Source organism: Anser brachyrhynchus (assembly GCF_964034855.1).
Source record: "Anser brachyrhynchus genome assembly, chromosome: 9".
Lineage (NCBI taxonomy): Eukaryota > Metazoa > Chordata > Aves > Anseriformes > Anatidae > Anser > Anser brachyrhynchus.
The window spans coordinates 25,034,785-25,054,804 of record NC_137703.1 but is presented as its reverse complement, the minus strand read 5'-3'; the positions used below and the strand labels follow the sequence as shown (position 1 = coordinate 25,054,804).

At 36.0% G+C, this 20,020-nt stretch overlaps 1 protein-coding gene across 12 annotated transcripts in view; it reads left to right on the top strand.

The window, feature by feature from the left end:
• SLC9A9 (solute carrier family 9 member A9) overlaps positions 1-20,020 on the top strand; it is a 236,140-nt gene that overhangs the window by 124,786 nt on the left and 91,334 nt on the right. For all 12 annotated transcript variants that reach the window (XR_013955266.1, XR_013955267.1, XM_080605349.1 and 9 more), the window contains one exon: positions 977-1,130. Coding sequence is in view for 10 of the 12 variants with exons in the window: in XM_080605349.1 (XP_080461475.1) it covers positions 977-1,130 (154 nt within the window). In the remaining 2 variants the exon portion in view is untranslated. The remainder of the gene's footprint in view (positions 1-976; positions 1,131-20,020) is intronic.

Below are 20,020 nucleotides of genomic sequence, written 5' to 3'. Positions count from 1 at the left end.
AACCATCAGTACCTTACAAAAGTTTTAATAGTTAGGTTTAATCTCTTGATATTTGCAAAGATTCAGTGTGTATTGTATACATGCAATGGCTTTGCTCTCTACATATATTTTATAGATTTTTTTTTAGTAAACTATAAAATAAATTTAAATAGATTAATGAACAGCATTAGAAAATAGAGAGTATTATTTGTATTATGCATCCTTAGGTCTGGAAGCATTAGTGGACTTTATTTTCCTGTCTTTTTTTAATGTGTCACTGTATGAGGACCTATTTAATTAGCTTGTTACTACCCATGGGGCTTTTTTTAAACTCAGTATTAGCTGTTTTCTCCATATCTGTAAGATTTTCTGTTTACTCAGGTATATAATTTTATGACTATTAAAATATTCAAGTATTTTCAAGTTACTGCTAAAAATCTGTAGGTATTCTGCATCCCCTTTTTCAGATACTTAAAATTATCTTTTGAAATCTATTCACTGTTTTTAAATCATAATTTTTATGACTGTTCTTAATACAAGTGAAGATTTTAAAGAAATGAAGTTTTCCATTGCTTCAAGCAAGAAATGAGTACTATATTTGTGTACAGATTTTTATGCCAGCCCTTTTCCTCGCCTGCACCTGATTTCATGAGTAATTCTACTGAAGTTGTTGAAAAAATACAAGGAAAAGATATTTTTTTAACATGCATAAAGGCCCAATTACTGTTTAATATAAAATTATTCACAACAGAGAATTCAGTGGATAGAAAACAGATGTGTAATTATTATGTGATTATCATAGAGGTTTCATTGTCCACTTTTGCTAAGTTGCTTCCACTTGCATTAAACACCATGCTTTCAACTACCATGATTCAACAAATTATAATTATGATTGTGGCTGAAAATCCCTTCTGCCCTTGGAATCAGGTTTAGGTTGGAAAGAGTAAAATTCTATTTCTCCATCACATTAAGTTCACCATTCTCATCCATTTTTCAGGTTTACGTGGTGCAATAGCATTTGCATTGGCTATTCGAGACACAGGATCCCAGCCCAAACAAATGATGTTCACAACAGCACTGCTTATTGTGTTTTTCACAGTCTGGGTATTTGGTGGAGGCACAACACCAATGCTCACATGGCTTCAGATCAGGTTAGTACTCACTTTACAAGATTAACCATCAAAATATAATGCAGTCACTATGTTCACTGTGATTTATACATTCCTAGAGCTTTCTAAGACTTAATTATGTGCTTTTTAATAGAGTTTTACAAGCACAGAGCAAGTATTTGGCTACCTGGTAGAGGTAGCTCTAGACCACAAAGAACAGGTTCTTCCCAGGCTTGTTAAAGGTTTGGACCTGGGTCAAATCTGTCCTTATTTCCTAAATTTGTTTCACTACTAATCCTTTTAAATACTGTGAGCGTCCTCCTCACTGCTGGAAAAAAAAAATAGCTATGAAGGCAGATCTTCCCCTCATCTATAAATGTGTATTTATTATACAAACATGTCATATAGAACGTATTTCTGTTTATACTGTGAATATCCAAGGAAATCTACCTACTTTTGTATACCTTTCAACCATTAATTTATTGCTCACTGTCTTATATACGCTCCTTCACAGCATTATTTTCTCAATTACCTTATAGTCACTTGTATTCACAGACAGCAATGAAAGACCAGGGAGGTTAAATGAGAAAAAAGAGAGATGAGAAAACTGGTACAATTAATATTTAATTTAAAGATGGTGTCCTGCCCAACATGCTTTTTTAAAATCCCACCTTTAACAATAAAAGTCTAATGCCATAGCTGAGTCCCTGCAATGGTTCATAACGTCACCAAAGAAAATCTCAGTATGAATATAGGTTTGTAATTCACAATTCCATATCATTTATCCTATATATATATAGCACACACTTTGCTTTTTTATAAAATGATGTCTGATTAACAAGCCTTTGTGTCAGACTGTTGCTATAAAATACGAGCTGAAAATAACTAAATAGAAGATTTAATAAAGAGCAGAGATAAAGGTTTGCAGACAAAATAAGGGGCAATGTACAAATGCACTGTATAAACATAAAATACACTGTATAAACATAAAACGCAGGCATCCATATGCAATGTTGGGGCTGTTTCCATGATGTTTGATTTTTTTCACAATATCTCTCATGTGCCATAATGTCAATCAAGTTAATAGGGTTTGAATATACTCCACCACTCTCAGCCAATCTTTCTGAGATTTGCCATTTTTTCACTGTTGGTCAGCAATAGAGTTGCTCTGTACGGAAACAGATATGTGGGTGAGGAGGAATAATCTGGCTAGATCTCGCAGACTATGTTGCTATAATATGAGATTAAAAACACTTTTGAAAATACAGTAAGGGAAACAGGAGCTGGGAACAGTAGTCACATGTCTAGTCCAAGGATGAACTTATCTCACTAGATGCCTGTCCTAGTCCAGCTCTTTAGGAAATTTTTAAATGATTGTTGTTGCAAGCTTTCAGTAATACAAACAACTTAATTGATACAATGGCATTTCTTCTGCTACCAGAGGTACTACCAGAGGTGGGAAGACCCACAAGACCACAAACAAGGGGCTGATGCACACATTAACTATTTGTACTGTTCAATGCAAACATGTGCTTCTTACTTTAACCACCTGTACTGTTGATTTTATCAAAGACACTGGAAGTAGATAGTCATTATTGTTCTGAAATGCTCATCTCTTTTCAGATCTCCTCTGAATCCCAGCAGATCTGCCAGGATCTAGATTTAGTAACCAAATAGTTTGGTTTTGTAACTGGACCAAGATTTTCATCCTAAAAAGCTATTAGGTTCACAATGCCAACTTAAATTCTTACATCAAAACACTCAGCTTCAAAAATTATGAGTGTGTGGTCAAACTAAGATAAAATTTTAAATAGACATTTTAATTACAAACGTAATTTAAGGTTCCAATTTCTTTCTACTGATTATATATAACAGTCTTTATAATTTATTACACCCCACTATGGAATTTTAGGTGCCTGCATTTGTTATCTCAGTCTTAAGTAAATAATTTGCTAAATAATTTTATTAAAGGTAGTGGTAATTCATAACAATTAATACCTGAAGGGTTTCTAGCGGACTTGGATTTGCTAAGACAGTTATGGGGCTGCTCTCTTTTATACCATCTTGCTTAGGACACAGTCCCCAGTATGTCTGCAGCTGTGGCTAAATGGCAGTTCTGAGCTGCATTTATCTTCAGGGTTTTTTTGTTTTGTTTTAATAAAATTAGAAGGGAGAGACTGCATTTTGTCATGCTAGTTTGGAGGATTTTGCTCATGAAGCCAAAAGTGACTGCATTATGCGTATAAAATTGATGTGATTGCCTGTGAAGAGACTCAGTGGAATGGGTTGGTATAGCATCGATTACAGGAAAGAAAAAAAAAAAGGATGAAGCCAATGAAATGCTGCAACTATATCTGTAGACACCGAAAAGAGACTGATCTCACAGTCACCCAAAAATGTCCCACTGATATGAAGTTAGAACCATCCCAAGGCAGTATAAAACCACTTCTGGAGTGATTTCACGGTGCTTTAGGGAACCAGATTTACCACTACTGTTCAAATCCAAAGCACAGTGCGAGATCAGTTAATCTAAAAATAGAAATAAGGTTACTCACATTGTTAAAAATTAAGTAAGTACTTACAGGAAATGAAAAATGCAAGAATGGTTGCACTGAGGTCACAGCGATTACATCGGATTTCCCTATACCACCTATGAGTTACTGTACAGATAAACCTTCTCAGGAGACAGGAATGGCCAAAAATACAGTGATCAGGCAAATAAAAGTCCATTGTTGAGTGCTCTTTTATTGCCAATTAACGATTTCATCATAAAATGATTTTTCAGTGTGGTTTTTGGGGTGTTGTTTGTTTTGTTTTGGAATAGAAGGTATTCAGAGGACAATAAAGAGGAACATGTGATTTCTGAGACTATTTAGGTGAATGGAATCTTATTCACATACATTCAATCTCTGCTAGTCCCACTAGCTATTCCACTAGCAATGTGGAATAGGTTGCAGTTTCTACCAGTAGTTTAGAATATGCAACTCAACTCATCAGGTTTTATCAAGTTAGTCTTATATTAGAGGTAAATGTTTGAGTTTACTTGTTACAGACCAACTTACCCACATTTTGGCTGTAAAACTTAAATGAATCTGTCATCCATTAAGTTAAAGACATGTAAAAATGACATAAATTACATGTAATTAATACTAATATATTTACTACTCGCTTTAACACAAAATGTTACAGTGTTAGTCAAAGTAAAAGACAGTATTCAAGATCTGTATGGCCTACTTATTTTGTATTATTCTCTACACATTAATCTATGTTTCAATGATTTATTGCGTTCTCTGTAATTTACAGTGTGAAATCCTCATAATTGTAACCAAGATTAGTCATATATCAACAGAGTACCAGGAAAAAAGCAATGATAATTTTAAAATAGTAGTAGTGATGGTCTTCTTAAAAATCAGTCTTTGTTTCCATATGTGGAATTTCCATAAGCCTTCACTGATCCTGACAGCAATAGCATTAGATCTGTTTTTCTTTTTTCTAGTTAAAATTCAACAATGTAAATAAAACCTGTCACCATTTTTAGAGAAAAGATAAAGATTTGTCCTCACAGATAACTAGCAGCCGACTTCTTCCAGGAGTACGTACAGCTGATACAACACTTCTAAATTGTTGCCAAAACATACAGGTTGTTGTATTATCAAAACTAACCTAGTGCTACTGAAAAAGACTCCACTTCCATTTCTTGCAGCAGTATCTTTCAGCTATCTCACAAGGCTGCAAAGGCTAGCTGTGCTGAGAGTTTTCTTAAAAAGACACTTAAATGGATCCTAAGAGTTCACCCAATTCTATTAAAATTCACAATTATAAGTCTCTTCATTTAACAAATGAATTATATTGAAATATATGCTCCTACTTAAACTGTACCTTGAATCTAAGAGAGATCCTTAAAGCCTTGGAAATCTGACTTGCTAATGGCAGAATTTATGTTTACATGCCTCTATATTCCAAAATTTTAAAAGAAATCCACATGAATCATTCTAGTTATTTTACTAATGTATTTACTCATGCAGAGTAGCCTTCAAAATGGGTCTTAAAATTCTTGGCAGTCTGAATAATTTTAAATTTTGTTCTAAAAAAATATGGCATATGTTTTCCAAAATGTCTTATTTATTCTAGCTGTCTCCTTTTTTCAGACACACTGATTTTAAACTCCAAGTTTCAGCAAGTGTATTGCCTTTCTGAAAATTGGGTCCTATTTAAATGTTCCCCATTCTCTGGCACAGTAACATACCATTTCTGAGCATAAAGGCACATGCACAGTCACTGTATTATCAACTGGCATTCTGAAAGAACTGATTGCACCGTGTCACTAAATAATACCTTATCTTTTGGTTTATCTGACGCTTATAACTAGAAAAAAACTTTCTTTATTCCCCATGTGAAAGGACTACAATATGCTGTGCCTGGCAGACAATGAATAAACCTGCATCAGTATATGAGAGTAATATCACGATATATCAGCAGCGAAACAAAGACAGCCATTTAAGCATGAGTTCACAGTCAAATTGAAGTATTCAATAAATGTGCCTTCAGAGATGTTGAGTATTACCTGCTAATGCTCTTGGATCTACGTCTCCCCTCATTTCTCATACTCTGATTAAAAATAGCAAGCTACATTTTACAGTAAACCTGCAATGAGTGGTTTGGGAATAGAGGAATCTCCTGACAGGCAGAGAAGAAATACAAAGCTGTTAATAAAACATGTCCTCTAAAAGTATTGTTGTGCTAAGTATTAAGTCTTGTTTGTTTATCATCACCTCCCATGTAAATGTTTGTCAAGGGATTCCCAGATTCTGTGCATATTTTTTATTTTTTATATCAGTTCTTCAGTGAGTAAGATTTTTATTCCATATTCTGAATAAATAAAAAGCATCACTGAATAGTAACTTTTAATACTGTGCCTATCCAGCCATTGCCTTTGGTATGTATTTTACAAACTGGCTGCAAATGTCTGTGTGCCTGGCTGCCCTTAAAACATGCCATACCTAGTTCACCTAAAGCTTCAGTTGCAGACCTCCAACTTTCTCTAAACTCCAGTGCCAGATGCCTGGCACGCCATATTTTTGGGGGATGACCAAGGCTGTCCAAATTCCCATTCTTAGCAGGAGCATCTCCTCATTGAACTATTCTATGAGAAAGCACCAATCCAGGAAATGAAATTAATCAAAACAAACTATTCTTCTAATATTCAAACTATTATTTTCTAATGTCCTTCTAATTGTCCCAAGCTTTCAGATTTGCTTTCAGAGATTTCCCAGAGCTCTGCTAATTGTTTCTACTGTTCAGATTCCAGCTTTATAACCACCAGCAGCTATTTCTCATTGCCCATCTAGTCAAAACTAAACCTAAAAATGTCAAGGCATGCTTCCAAAACTTTCTATGCATGGGTGGAGACAGAAGATCTCTGATGATGAAAAGCATCTGATCATTCATTCATACTACACTGGCATAAATATAGCATACCTTAATGTAGTCAATGATCTCTGAGAATATAAAATATAAAAATATGTCAAGTGTAAAAAATACCACTAAAAAAAACAGCCTAATGAATGTAACAAGAATAAGAGGTGAAGATTCTTATCCTCTAATTTGAAAGTCCTCAGACCTAACTGCTTGAAGGGATTAGATAAGCAAAGGGGCTATCATTGCTGCAGAGACACTTTTCTGGTTTGTAAGGGAAATGGTGTTGACTGGCTCTAACAGTAGAGTGGAGGTAAGCTGGGAGCAATATTGTTATTAGCATGAAAAAAACATTTGCCATTATCAAGGATCAAGCATGAAGTAACCTTCCATATAGACCTAAAGCCATGAAGGAAAGGAAAAATCTGTTACAGATTATGTGAAGACATAACTCTATCCGTGATATGAAGCCACTGAAGTCAAAAGAGTTGTCTGAATGACGTGTTTGGTCCTTCCATTCATTCTTTACACACTGAATCACTCAATCAAACCAAATATATAGCCCTTATAGGGGTTTACCCCTATCTATTTTGACTGTAAATCTGCATTGAATAATTCTGACAGAACATAAGAACTCTAAGAACTAATTGGAGTACTTCTCACCAACTTGTAATATACTGCTATACTGGCAAATTTAAACTTTTGAAGATTATAGTTTTACTTTGATTTTTTGTTGCTCCACTTGTACAAGTTCATAAGCATCTGGATTCTTTTGTGGGGTTTTCTATGTGGTATGGCTTGGCTACAGCACTGTTTTCTAAATTTAAAAAAAAAGGGGGGGGGGGGGAAGAAAATTATAGGATTGCATCCAAAACATTTTGAGAATCTGGCATAGCTGTTAATGCTTTTGAAATATGGCCAACTATTTGACTGTATCTCCTCTGAAACATAAAATTATAACTATTCAGTGTTATGGTGAAAAAGTAGGAAGATCAAAACACTGCTAACTCCTGAGCTCCCACCTATTTCTGTATTACAAATCTACTGAATAGGATAGGAAACGAGCTTTCAAAAAACATCAGCATCCAAAAGATATGAACCAGAAGAGTCCAATATCCTTGGGAATCCTGGCATATCTCTTTACAATTAAATATTCTGTGAATAAGTTATTCTTCCAAGACATCAAAATTTTGGGTTCTTCAGCAGGGAACTCTCTAATCCATTGCTTCAATTTCAAAGTCTGAAATCATCTTCTTGATCTCAAAAAATAATTTAGGAAAGGCTAATGTAGTGTGTTTGTTTACCAGAACATCTCATTAGGGATGCAGGTTGGCAGCAGGGTGAGGAAATGGACTATAAGCTGTGGCTTGACTGCTCGTAACCATGGCAGTGGCTGTCTACCAAAAAAAATGTTAAAGTAAGATTCCATGCTTATCCCAGCCCTTTATCAACTGGGTATAAAGTGTTAAAAGACAGAACTTTATGATGGAGTGACTGGAGTCACAATATGACATTGGCCAGTCTTTTAAGTGCTACTCTTTCAGTAACAGAAACATACTTTTCGTTATTCCCAAACTCTATGGTAGTATTCCCATGCCTAGAAGCAGCTGTGTTCAAAGAGATGCTGCAGAAAGGCAGTTTACAATGCCACAGTTGTAGCACTCTTCGCTGCCAAGGTGGAAGCTTTCATCAGATTTGGTCAGTACTTTAAGCTTCCAAAGTTGTTCTTTCTGCTTTCCAGCAGAGGCCCTTCAAATTAAAAAAAAAAAAAATGCAGGCTGTGGAAAGAACTCTGCCTTATCTAGAAAAACAACAGTTGTGGTAAGAAGTCTAGGGGCTAAAATGGAAAAAGTATGATTGAGCCTCAGGGTAGGAACCTTTCCTTACCACATCCTAAGAACAAAGCAGGATGCACTTTTAGATTAAAACATTAACAGGTTGTTCTGGGCAAGGTGAATGGTGCAGCCAACATTACTATAATTTTCCAGTTCTATAGTAAGATTGATATTTTTTGTTTTTATAATGACATACAGGTCTTTGTTATTAAAAATTCCCTACTGAATTATTATTAAAAATCTACCTATTCCTGTGCTTAGACAGAGTTTAATTCTGATTTGCTATCGTATGCTTGCAGTACGTGGATTATTTGTTCTCCTTATTCAAATGGTAATTATAACAGAATTTTTTTTCTTCAAGACCACATGTCAAATCTGTATGAATGGGATCTATGGGAGAGGTGGTGATGTAACTGGACCCCTACATTACTAGTGCTTAATCCCAACAAGGTATGCTAAATGGAAGTCTTTGGACAATACCAAATACCAAAAATTTGGACAATACTAGCTTAAAAGTGACCTAACCATGATATAGGCAACGTTAAAGCTCATGTTAACCACTATTTTCCTATCAGCCTCTATTTGCCACATCTGCTGTGCTGTGGGCACAAGGCTGGAATCTTGTATTACTCAACACTACCAGTGATCAAGCCATTATCAGAAACTGCTCACTTTCACCTTTAACTTGACAGGAAATTCTTCTCAGGTAAGGCTTCTTCCATCGCTATCCAGGTTGAGATTCTGAATCTTTACCTGATAACGAAGTAGAAGCCTTTTAGATATTGAGATGGACACAATGTGCAACTGTCTGTTCTGTCTGGCATTTACAGCTTTAAGATAGTCAAACACAGCAAACTCAGGCAGAGGTCACACAAATCTCAGCCTAAACCTCATCTGAAACCATTGGTACGTGCTTGACAACCTCCTGCTGCAGTGCTTTAAAAACAAACTGTCCTGGGCCCTTTTTATTTCTCACCAGCAGCTGACTGAGCACCCCCAGCTCCTGAGGCACTCTCTTTTAAAATACAAGTAGTGAGAATCTCAAGATTTTTCTGACTATAATAAAACTGTCAGAGAGATAAAATGACCGTTCTCTGTAGATTTCCAAACTATAAAACAAATAATAGCAAGTATTAAACACACATTCTATGCTGAATTGCAAAGTCCCATAGTCAAGAGTGGCTAGAAACCTCAAGTACATATAAGTTCAAGGGAGCTGAAGCTCCTAAGCCACTAAGCCACTCAGAAGTTTGATTTAGACAGCTTTGTGTAATGCTAAGTGGAGCAATGCCCTTGCAAATATTACTGGGGTGAGAAGCTCTTCCTTACATAGGCCTTTTATATACAGATGAAAAAAATGAAACTGGATGGTAAGCCAAAGTTTATTCTCGATCATTGTTATATCAAGAAGCGTCAGCTTCTGCTCCACATTGCTCCCTCTGTGCCCCCGTTCTGTGTCCACCACTGCCACAAGCACTGCAGTGCCTGCGTGCTCTCATCACACTACTGGGAGCACCTACAGGGTTTCTCATGCTGCCTTGGGGATAGCAAGGGAGAGGGCAATATGTGGAAAGGAAAACCAGTAACATGATTACAGCACTGGGAGGAATGGTGTCATGACCATCCAGGCTAAGAGGCTGCAGTCAGCTGAGGTGAGGAGGGATACTGTGGCCTGGTTCAGAAGAGCCCAGCCAGAGTACGGTGCTCCTTTTCTGACTTCTGCTCTGCTCACAGAGAAGGGCGTGAAAGAGTGCATTTCCTTGCAGCCATTTGACATGAACTAGATTCATGCAGGAGGTTGTGCTCTACTGCTCATTGTTTATTCCTAAATTAAGTGGAAAGTTTGCTCTGAGTAAATGCATCTCGGCTTTCCATTTTAAGCCTTATGTAGGCATGCAAGGATTTTCCCTTCTGAAACACAGCTCATCCTTGAGATACATACTCTGAAATCAACAGCCAGAAGCATGTGTTCATATCTTCAGGTGATCCATAATTCAATAGTTATAAATTATTACAAGCCTTCTTAATTGTTTTGCTTGTATTCCTTTGAACATATTTCCCTGTCACCATTTGTCAAGAGAAAGGAAGGTCAGTTTAGAAAAGGAGTTTTAATTAAATGTTTTCTCTCGGCCTCGGCACATTCTCTCTTCTACAACTGTATTTCTTTGGGTCATATTTCCTCTAGAGTCCTCGAAAACAATTTAGTGAAAGTGAAGGGTCTGTTGATTTACTACTGAAAGCAGAATGTCAGCCTGAGTATCTTCAACTGTAATTTGCAAGTGACCACAACACAGAGATAAACGGTTAAATTAACGGCACTATGTTTTCAAGTACTGCTATATTTCTGTGCACTTCATACAGCTTATTATTTTGTTTTTAAAATACTCACAATCAGTCCAACTGGTATTCCCTCGCCATACCAGAATAGCTCCAATAAACGAAGCTCTTCCTTTGTTTCCTTGGTCAGATTCTTCTTTAGCAATAGTGCGGTAAGGACTCTAAGTCCTGCTACAATAAACACACCTGTTGGGAGCCCAGCTTCAGCACAGCGACTTCTGCCCACTGAGTTCCTCTTAACCCATACATGCTTTCACTGGTGATCATACTGTCTGCCTGGAAAGTCTTTTAAATGCTAATGAAAGCCTCTGAAATCCAGAAACACCTGTAACAACATAACAAGCCTAACCATTAACACTGCTGTTACTCTAAAATGACAACTGTACTTGGCCAGCTGTCTGTATCTATGAACATATAAAGGACAGCATTTTGATTAACATCTTTTATAATGATGATAGTTTGAATGTTGCTATGCTAACAAACATGAACTGCAGACTGATACACGAGAGGCCACGTTTCTGCCTCCATAGGCTCTCCTCGGCATTAAAGTATTGCTGATTTAAGTGCAGACTCTCAGGTTAAAAAAATAAATAAATCAAAAATCTACATTACCATTTAAAAGGTAAGTATGCCGGTTATGAATCACAACCTGAAAATGATTCTAAAGAAAATGTAACTAGGAAGGGTTTGAGCTCATGGAAGTCTGAAATAATAGCTCAGAGAAGACACCGTTTCCCTGTTTATCAAAGAGGTGTTATCTGCAAGACACAGCTTTGCTGATGAGCCCACACACACACATTCCTGCACAATACTCTGGGTGTGACAGAAAAATAGTAGTCTTCAGTTGACTGAGGCAGGAAACTGCATTGCATCTTACCCAGTATTTGGGTAACAAGTGACCCAGAAAGATAGAGCAAGAGGCAGACTTAGCTTCAACTGTAAGACACTCAGCCTGTGTGAAGAACTATCAGCAATTTCAAGTTTGGCCAAGCACATCACAGATCATTGCTGTGACGCATTTGATTAATTTGCATGGTGATCTGTTGATTACTCATGATACAGGTCACAGGGAGCGCAAGATCAGATTCTGGTTTATCACTTCATCCCCTTTGATCTGGTAGCACAGACTTGCTAAAACATTGGTTTATATCCTAGCTAAAGGTATTTTTAATACAAAAGTGTTGCTAGATGTGATAATCTTCCTTTGCCTGGTGGTCTTTGCCACCAGTTTTTGACTTGCATGTATGCATAACCTTAGTGTGTACGTAGCATCTACGAGAAACAGGGAATGGTCTTGTGTGCCTGACTAAAAACATATTAGGGAAACACATTCTGCTTTGAACCTGCAATGTTGTTCAGCATCACACATGAGATATACCTCTGAGCAAAGAAAACTCCTTTTGGGGCACACCCACACCAAAAGGGTTAATACAATAACTACTTTGATAATAGTAGCTAGAGCAGGAGTAGCCCAGTAAATGCTATAAATCAAGAAGCAGTATAAAAATTGGACATTAAATGTATTGGATGTTATTATAAAAAGAGAAATTGGATAATTTCCTTTCATTTCTATCTGAAAATGAGAAATTGTTCAGGGAATGAATCTCAGTGATCTGCTGAAATGCCTATCATTTACTTGCAAGGTACTTTCCTGCTAAGATAAGGTGTGTATTTGATCTATTGGAGTTATTCACCATAGCAGTTTGCCTGAATGATATTAAACAAGGTTTATAAACATTTGTGTTGCAATAGTCCTTGATAACAAAATACAAAGAACAAAACACAGAGGACTTGGACTTTCTGTCTCCGACTGGAAAGGCAGTCCAGGGACGCTGCTGAATGGGAGTTTTGGGACTACAGTTGTGACTTGTGTGAGACGTGTGTCTTCTGCTGTCAACTCTGTTGGTCCTTACTGGCCTGAGGGGTCTAATGTCGGGCAGTCTCCTAACATATCAGGCTGATGGTTAAATCCCACCTCATATACCTTGTATTTCTAGCTCCGCATGGCTATTGAAAACAAAAAAGGAAAGATGAAATGAAAGATACACTTTTATTGCTAGAATATTTGTTATGAGAGGGAAAATTACATAGCAGTAAGAAAGATCCACACCTTTCAGTTTATTGAAAGTAAAACTGAAATTTACAGTTAGGTGAATTCCGCGTATCTCAAAAAAACAGAATAATTTATAGGGATTTCCAGAAAATTATAAATAAGCCTATAGCTTGGCATATAATCTATCCAGCAGCAATTTAGGACTTGTGTCAATTAAAGAATTTCTTTTGTTAACTTTTAAAATACTGTTGCATTAATATGTCTGAGTAGGCAAAAAGAAAAAAGTGTTCTTCCATTTCATCCAGTAACATTTTTCTTCCATTACAACATATCAAAGTAGCTTTTATACAGCAAACATGATAAAGTTGCACAAATTACAAAGAAAAAAAAAGGAAAAAAAAAAGAATCAAATAAACCTATCCAGAAATACTGCTAGGGAACTTCTTAATTGTCTAGGACTTCAGAACAAACTGCTGATTTATTACTTCATATCAAAATACACCAAATTAATTTGGACTTCTACCTAGTCCCCCAGAATTAAATGGATGCAAGCATAAACCCAGTTGACTTCAAGCACGTCTAAAAACTGAGTTACTTAGAATGAAATAGAATGTCGAGGAAAGAAATTTGAGTCTTTAGAAGTTAGAGATAGATATGTAGTAAGAAATCATGGCTCTAGAAAAAAAATGGTAAAATTTTACTGAGATGAAATTTATGTGCCTGGTTTGTAGGTATTGATCAAAATCCTCTTAACTCTCTGTATTATTGATCAGATACTGTTGCTTTCTGCAAAATAATTACTCTGGAAACTCACTGAACTTTCATGTTTAAAGAACTGTGTAATAATGTCAGCTGGCCCAAAAAAAAATAGAAGGGAATGAAAATAATATTATTCACATTTGTTCATTTGCTTTGTTTCCAAATTGTATACATTCATTCTTCCCCCATTTTGCTTGAAAAATAACATTGGAACTCCTTCAGCAAGAAAATATGAAATGAGTGTTTCATTTTGAATGGATGAAAGTTTCATTTTGACTTAAAATATTATTTCAGTCTGGAAAAAAAAATCTCAGTTTCTTTCAATTTATTTTAAGCTTTCCTGAGGTTTTTCGTTCTGATATCATGTATTTCACATAGTAGAAGAACATTTAATTCCATTTTTTAACTATACATGAAGTGTAGAGGGAAAAAAAAAAAAACTGTTCTGACTTCTTACAAGAAAAAAGATGCTAGTTGGGACGAGCATTAGACCTTAACAGTCTTAGATGGTACACAGGCTAGGATAGATAGAAGTCTTATAAATCTAAACAAATAAAATCATATGTTGGTATAACTGCATAGCTGGTTTTGCAGAGTGACTTAGTGACAGAAGAGAACCGTGTGACTTCAATTCTGCAGTGAACATTGTGCACCTCTCCCTCCATCCATGCTCACTGCTTAAGTTCATAACTTTTCAGCTTCCCCATGAAGCTGCCCTACTGGCTACGTGAACAGAGCAAGGCAGGAGCAAACCTGAACTGTCACAAAACATTCCACTGGGAGTTTTGAATTTTTATTTTTTCTTGCAAAAAAAAAAATTGGGTAGAAGGAAAGCTCTGGCACCTTTGATAACAAATCTAGCAAATTGTTCCAGAGTTAGTTGAAGGTGAAACGGTAATTAAAGCAGATATTTTATAACTTTGGCGCGGTATATCAGTATGGGCTTTTAGCATTCAGTAAACAGCTAATTATGCTAGAACACAAGCTTTTTATACTGAATTATCAGTGCAGGAATGGACAAAAGTGATTTGCTGGTCAGTACGTCTATGAGATTTAAATGAGGAAATTACCTCTTATCTTAGTAAGGAAGTAATTGATTTCAATGTACTTAAAAATGTATCACTGGTTTCCTCATTTTCTTCTATTTATTCAGAGATTCACCATTTTGTCACATAACAGATAATATATAAAGGAATCTTTAAAATGTGCATGAAATTATCCTGTTTTAATAAATCCAAGATGTTTTCCATGTAAATACAAATATATACCAGATGTGAAGCATCTGAAGTCTTAGTTCAGGTCACTGCATGGAATGTTGTTTGTTAGGGTGTGTTTTGTTTTTTTTGTATAAATATCTGTATTCAGTCTTCCTTTTTTCTTCTTCACTGATAGGTATAATTTAGTGACGCTAAATACTCACTCTTTCAAATGTTACTGAAACAGCAGATAGAGGAATCTTTGTTGGAAGGCTATCTATTACCCCAGTCAATTACAGTTCACTGAAGGCAGAGGAACAACACTTATGGCAAGCCATATATTGCTTTCTAATCAGAACTTACAAATTAACATTAAATGTAAATGATCATAGAGGACTTGCAGCTGTTGCGTTTTTTTTTTAGTGCTTCCGAATCACTTAGATCAATGCTTTACACCTCGGTAGTATTTCCACTTGTGAGTCTAACCTTCCTCCTGACTGCATACAAGTTGTATTTAAAGCAATTTTGCTATCTAAGCAAAAAATAATAATAATCTTGTAATCTTACAAGTAGGCAGGGTGCACACTGTGACACTGAAACTTCCCAATTGCCTTAGCTATTCACTTACTTGTTGCATTAAGCCCAGTCAGGAATCACAGTATACATTCAGGTATTCTGCTCAAATCTCCTGAGTCTTGGTCAGTCCCAGAGCTTTTTTAATCTCCACCCAGACATATTCCTACAAATGCCATGGCAGCCTGTTTCCATTTGAGACACAACAAAAGAGGGCTTGACCTCTCTCTTGCCTGCTGCATCCCATCATCTTGTGGTATGGCCTCACTGTGTCAAGTTCCTCTGCCTCACTGGATACCCACATTTTTCTGTCACCTTTCTGGAGGATTCCTAGCCCAAACCTCACCATGGTGTAGGCAGCTCTCAACATGTATGCATTAGATGAGGAAAGCAGAATTTAATTTTAATTTACTGAATCAGAAAAAGAGATAAAATGAGATAAAATTATTCCATAGACTAGCCTTTATTGTGTTCACTAGGAAGGTTCCAGCTCCTGTCCAAGTGTTTCATCACCTAAAATACAGTAATCTTCTGGGTAGCAAAGAACAGAAAACAGGTCTCTTTTCTTTCAGTACCCTATTCAGTAGCCTACAGAATAATGATTGCTCATTTGCTTTCTGACCTAGTGACCCATACATACAATTTGAATTCAGTTAAGATCAAGATAAAGACCAAAGATCGTGATTTTTTCCTCTTGAAATTAGTGGGACTGCATTATCTCCCATCAATCTGACTGGCCCTTATTGATCTGAGGATCTCAGGCTTTGGGTGACTAGCTCCCAATTTAAGTGAGCACCATTTAGTCTCTGGAGTGCTATGTTACTTTTTAAACTGATGATGGGTTATGGCTTTATATTTCAGTTTCTGAAAGTATTAAGGAAACTTCTCAGTCCTTAAAATAACTTGCCAAAGTTACCTCAATAGCCATGTATTAGTTTACTGACCAAAAAAACTACATTTCCTTCTAGCAGCCTTTGCTTTAATACTTTCACATTGATAAGTAATTAAATCAGCCATTTAACCAACTTGATTCTAAAAGGCAGTCTGAAGCCTACATCCTTTCTTATGTTCAATACAATACTGGAAAAACAAATATTATATCAGACCTAGTGTCAGAGCATGTCTTTGTACTGCCATATCATTTTCAATTCCAAGTCATAATGCCTGCGTGCCATTTTGCTATCACTTACATTAAAAATCTAAATTACAAACATGTGACGGATTCTCCATTTTAGATTAAGCAAATGTCACAGCTTTCAATCTAATTTATTACATGTACCTCAACTTGCACTATGCTTACATAAAAGATGCATGTTTCCAGAAAGGAACAGTGATACATTTAAATTTAATCTTTTATCTTAGTTTCCCAGTGTATCTTACCTTCACAGTTTTGCCCTTTAGATAGCAAGCTCTCTGGGTTTTCTCATACAACAGTCTCAGTCATACTACGCTAAATAGACTGTCAGCATTCATCCTAACAAATAACTAGAAAGAAGAAAAAAAAAAAAAGAAAAAAAAACTTTTCAAAAAGCTTAATTTATGGATGATTTTATCAATAACTTCTCTCTTTAGACAAGAAGGAAGTTTTACTTTATAGGGCTTTTAAAAATTATAATAGCTTTTGCAGTTTAAGAATCAGCTTTCACTTATATACTCTTTCTGGATCCCAATGTTATACCTCAAACACACAGCAAATCCTTTAGATTTAAGAAGTACTGTCTTACAGTATTTACTGATTCATTAGGTGGCAGGGTATGTGGAATTTTAAGCACCAGACTTGCCTTTCAGCTATCAAGTTTCTTGCTCTCTTCAGTAAGGTACAAACCTGGAGCCAATGTCAAAGTGTCGTATATTTATGAATACACTGACAGAGCTATCACGTATGCCTGAAGTCGCTAGCTGTAGAGAATTACTTACAGCCCCAGGAAAGCTGAATGTCAATGGCTAAAGACTGTCAGCATAACGTTCATTTATTTTCTTGGCCTGTAGGCAGAAGTGTAATATGCTTTGGGGATCTCTGATTGAGGCAATTTCTCACTCTGTCCTTTCTCACTTTGCCTTTTCATTATCTTATGCAAGCTTACTGCTTTCATTGTCATCACTGCTTGAATTCAGACGTTGGCTCATAGTTGCTATATACAACTTATTTTCAGAAGACAAAAACACAACGGGAACGAAGTAGAGTCTCTATCTTGACTATAATGCAGTAAACTATGAATATTTACAGTACAGTCCCTGTCTCATCCTCCCAGCACTCCTCTTCCAACACACTCACTGTAAATGGCAGCCAAGTTCAACTGGGTGCTTCAGACTTCATGCTCAAGCTGCATATAGGTACAAGGTCAAAAAAAAAAGTCTCCAGATGTTCTTGTAAAAAGATGAAGACTTTAATTGATTAAAATGGAGTCACCTTTTATCAATTTTTATCAATCTTAACTACTCTATTTCAGTACTATTCAACAAATAGGTGACGCCTTCCTCCTGGGTGTTCATAAAAGGCTTGTAAGCACTAGTAAGCACTAGTGTAGACAGCATAAAATCTCAGAACAGCACATTTAGGAGAAAGTCCCCAGCAAACCAAACAAGAATGTCAATTCAGTTCATGGCCCAAAAAAAAAATTGAAAAAATTAAATTGTGAAATGTTTGACTCAACATGTACAGAATTAGAAAAATCAAGAGCTCTGCAGCCACTGTTGATGTGCTGACACAAAAGAGAAAAGTTAGTGTTCGCATTTGAAATCTTCACTTCAGAACAGGCAAAGTATTTTCAAAAGCTCAATAAGTGACTGATATTTCCTAAATGCTTCTAAAACATGCCATAATGCAAATGTATGTACATCAGCTCAATTTCAGCAACATAAGGAATGGCCCAGAAGCGCAGGTCTGGTACCATGTTCTTCTTAAGCTTCTACTCTCTCCATGAGAATGAATTTATTCTCAAGCCAGACATATTTGAGAATGCAAGAGTACTTTGACAGTGTGAGAGTAATTGAAAAAAAAAAAAAAAAAGAATATTTTATCAAAGCTATATACTACTCCACTATTACCTTGTAATTAGCAAAACTTAAACTACTATGGGTGACATCTGGTCTAAATGTGCCAACAACACTTAAAAACATTTTTCCCCCTCTGGAAACTGTAGTACAAAGACTTGGAAAGTCTACAAATATTAACACACATGCATTTATATTAATAGTAGCTTTTGCATTGTCCAGTATTGCAAACAGTGTGACTACAGATCAGGATCTATTTTAGAGACAGTGTGGTTTTCTATGAATGACCTAAATATTATATGAAACAGCCACATGAGAGCTAAGGGCATTGCCTGAAATTGGTGAGCATAGTCAAGTTTCTGAAGATAGGACTATGTTGCAAAAGCAAATTTAAAATCTAAAAGCTAAAATCTACCCTAAACTGAACAGTGAAACATCAGATCAAGATCATATTGGAATAAAACAATTCAATAATTAAAAACGACATGGAATGAGATGAATACTACATCATGAAGGGGAGCACGCCTTTCCAGCACTTGCAAAGAGTCACTCTGTCAAAAAGACTATTACAGGTTAACTGAAATTTATGGTATCAGGAGTATGTGATGTAGCATTCTTTGTTAGAATAGTAGAGTAAAAAAATTAAAGTGACTTTTTTTTTAAGTCATTTTATTACTCTTTGTTGTTGAGAAGCAAACCGTGGTAAAAGAAGTGAAAAGTTAAATTTTACATTAAGCAGTATTTTAGAACATTGTCTTCACAAATGACACTATTGTTTATCCTACTATTTTTTATCCTTAGAGCAGCTTTAAAGAGTGTTTGTACACCAATGTGCAGAGGTATTTCTCTGCCATTAAAACTGAAAGGGTAATAATTGTTGACACCACACACATCAGACAACTAAAATTTATGCAAAACTCTTCCATTCAAGCACACAGTCTTTTATTCAGTCTGACACTTTTCCCTAGGTTCTTCCCTTATAAAGTTTGACCTGTACTTTAAGATGTGAAAAGGTGAAAGCCCTGAATAGGCAAAATTTAATGTGTGCAACTGGTCGTTCATATAATAATGTGCATTTTTAATTTCATAATTATTTGTCTATGCTTATATGACTACGTTACAGCCAACTGAACACTCACTGCCCTACAATATTTACTCTTAGACAATGGAAGCATGCAGAAACCATATCGATGCGTACTCAGATTACCAGCTGCACTGTCTGCTACATGTAGTAGCCTCGAGTCTCAAAGCTATTGTGCACGCATGGTTAAAACCATTTCAGGAATTCAGAAATATCATGTTGATTTGCCCTTTGATAAAACAACTGCACAGCATATCTTTGCAAGTACATTCTCCAATATACCATGCATTTATTTTATACAGTCTTGGGTCAATGAATCTTTACAAGTTCTTACTATCATGTACTAGTTGTCTGAGCATTTCAGACAGTGTTTAGGTTAACATATTTTAAACTGGGAATTAACTATGAACTTAAGCAATACAGCTAATTTCCAAACTGCTTGTGAAGTGAGCAACAGAAAGATCGGTGACAGTGACAGCTTTCATGCAAGGTAACTAGTCACCATATCTCATCAGCAAAGCCAGCAGCATTTCCACAGTACTTTTTGGTTGAGGCATACATTTAGCTTGGCCGGCATTTATTGACAATAGCTATGTGTAGACTTGCCCATAGTGCCAGCTTTAGGTGATAAATCTCAAATGTCAATATGAAAGATTAAGTACATGGCATATGTCTCCCCATGCTGTGAG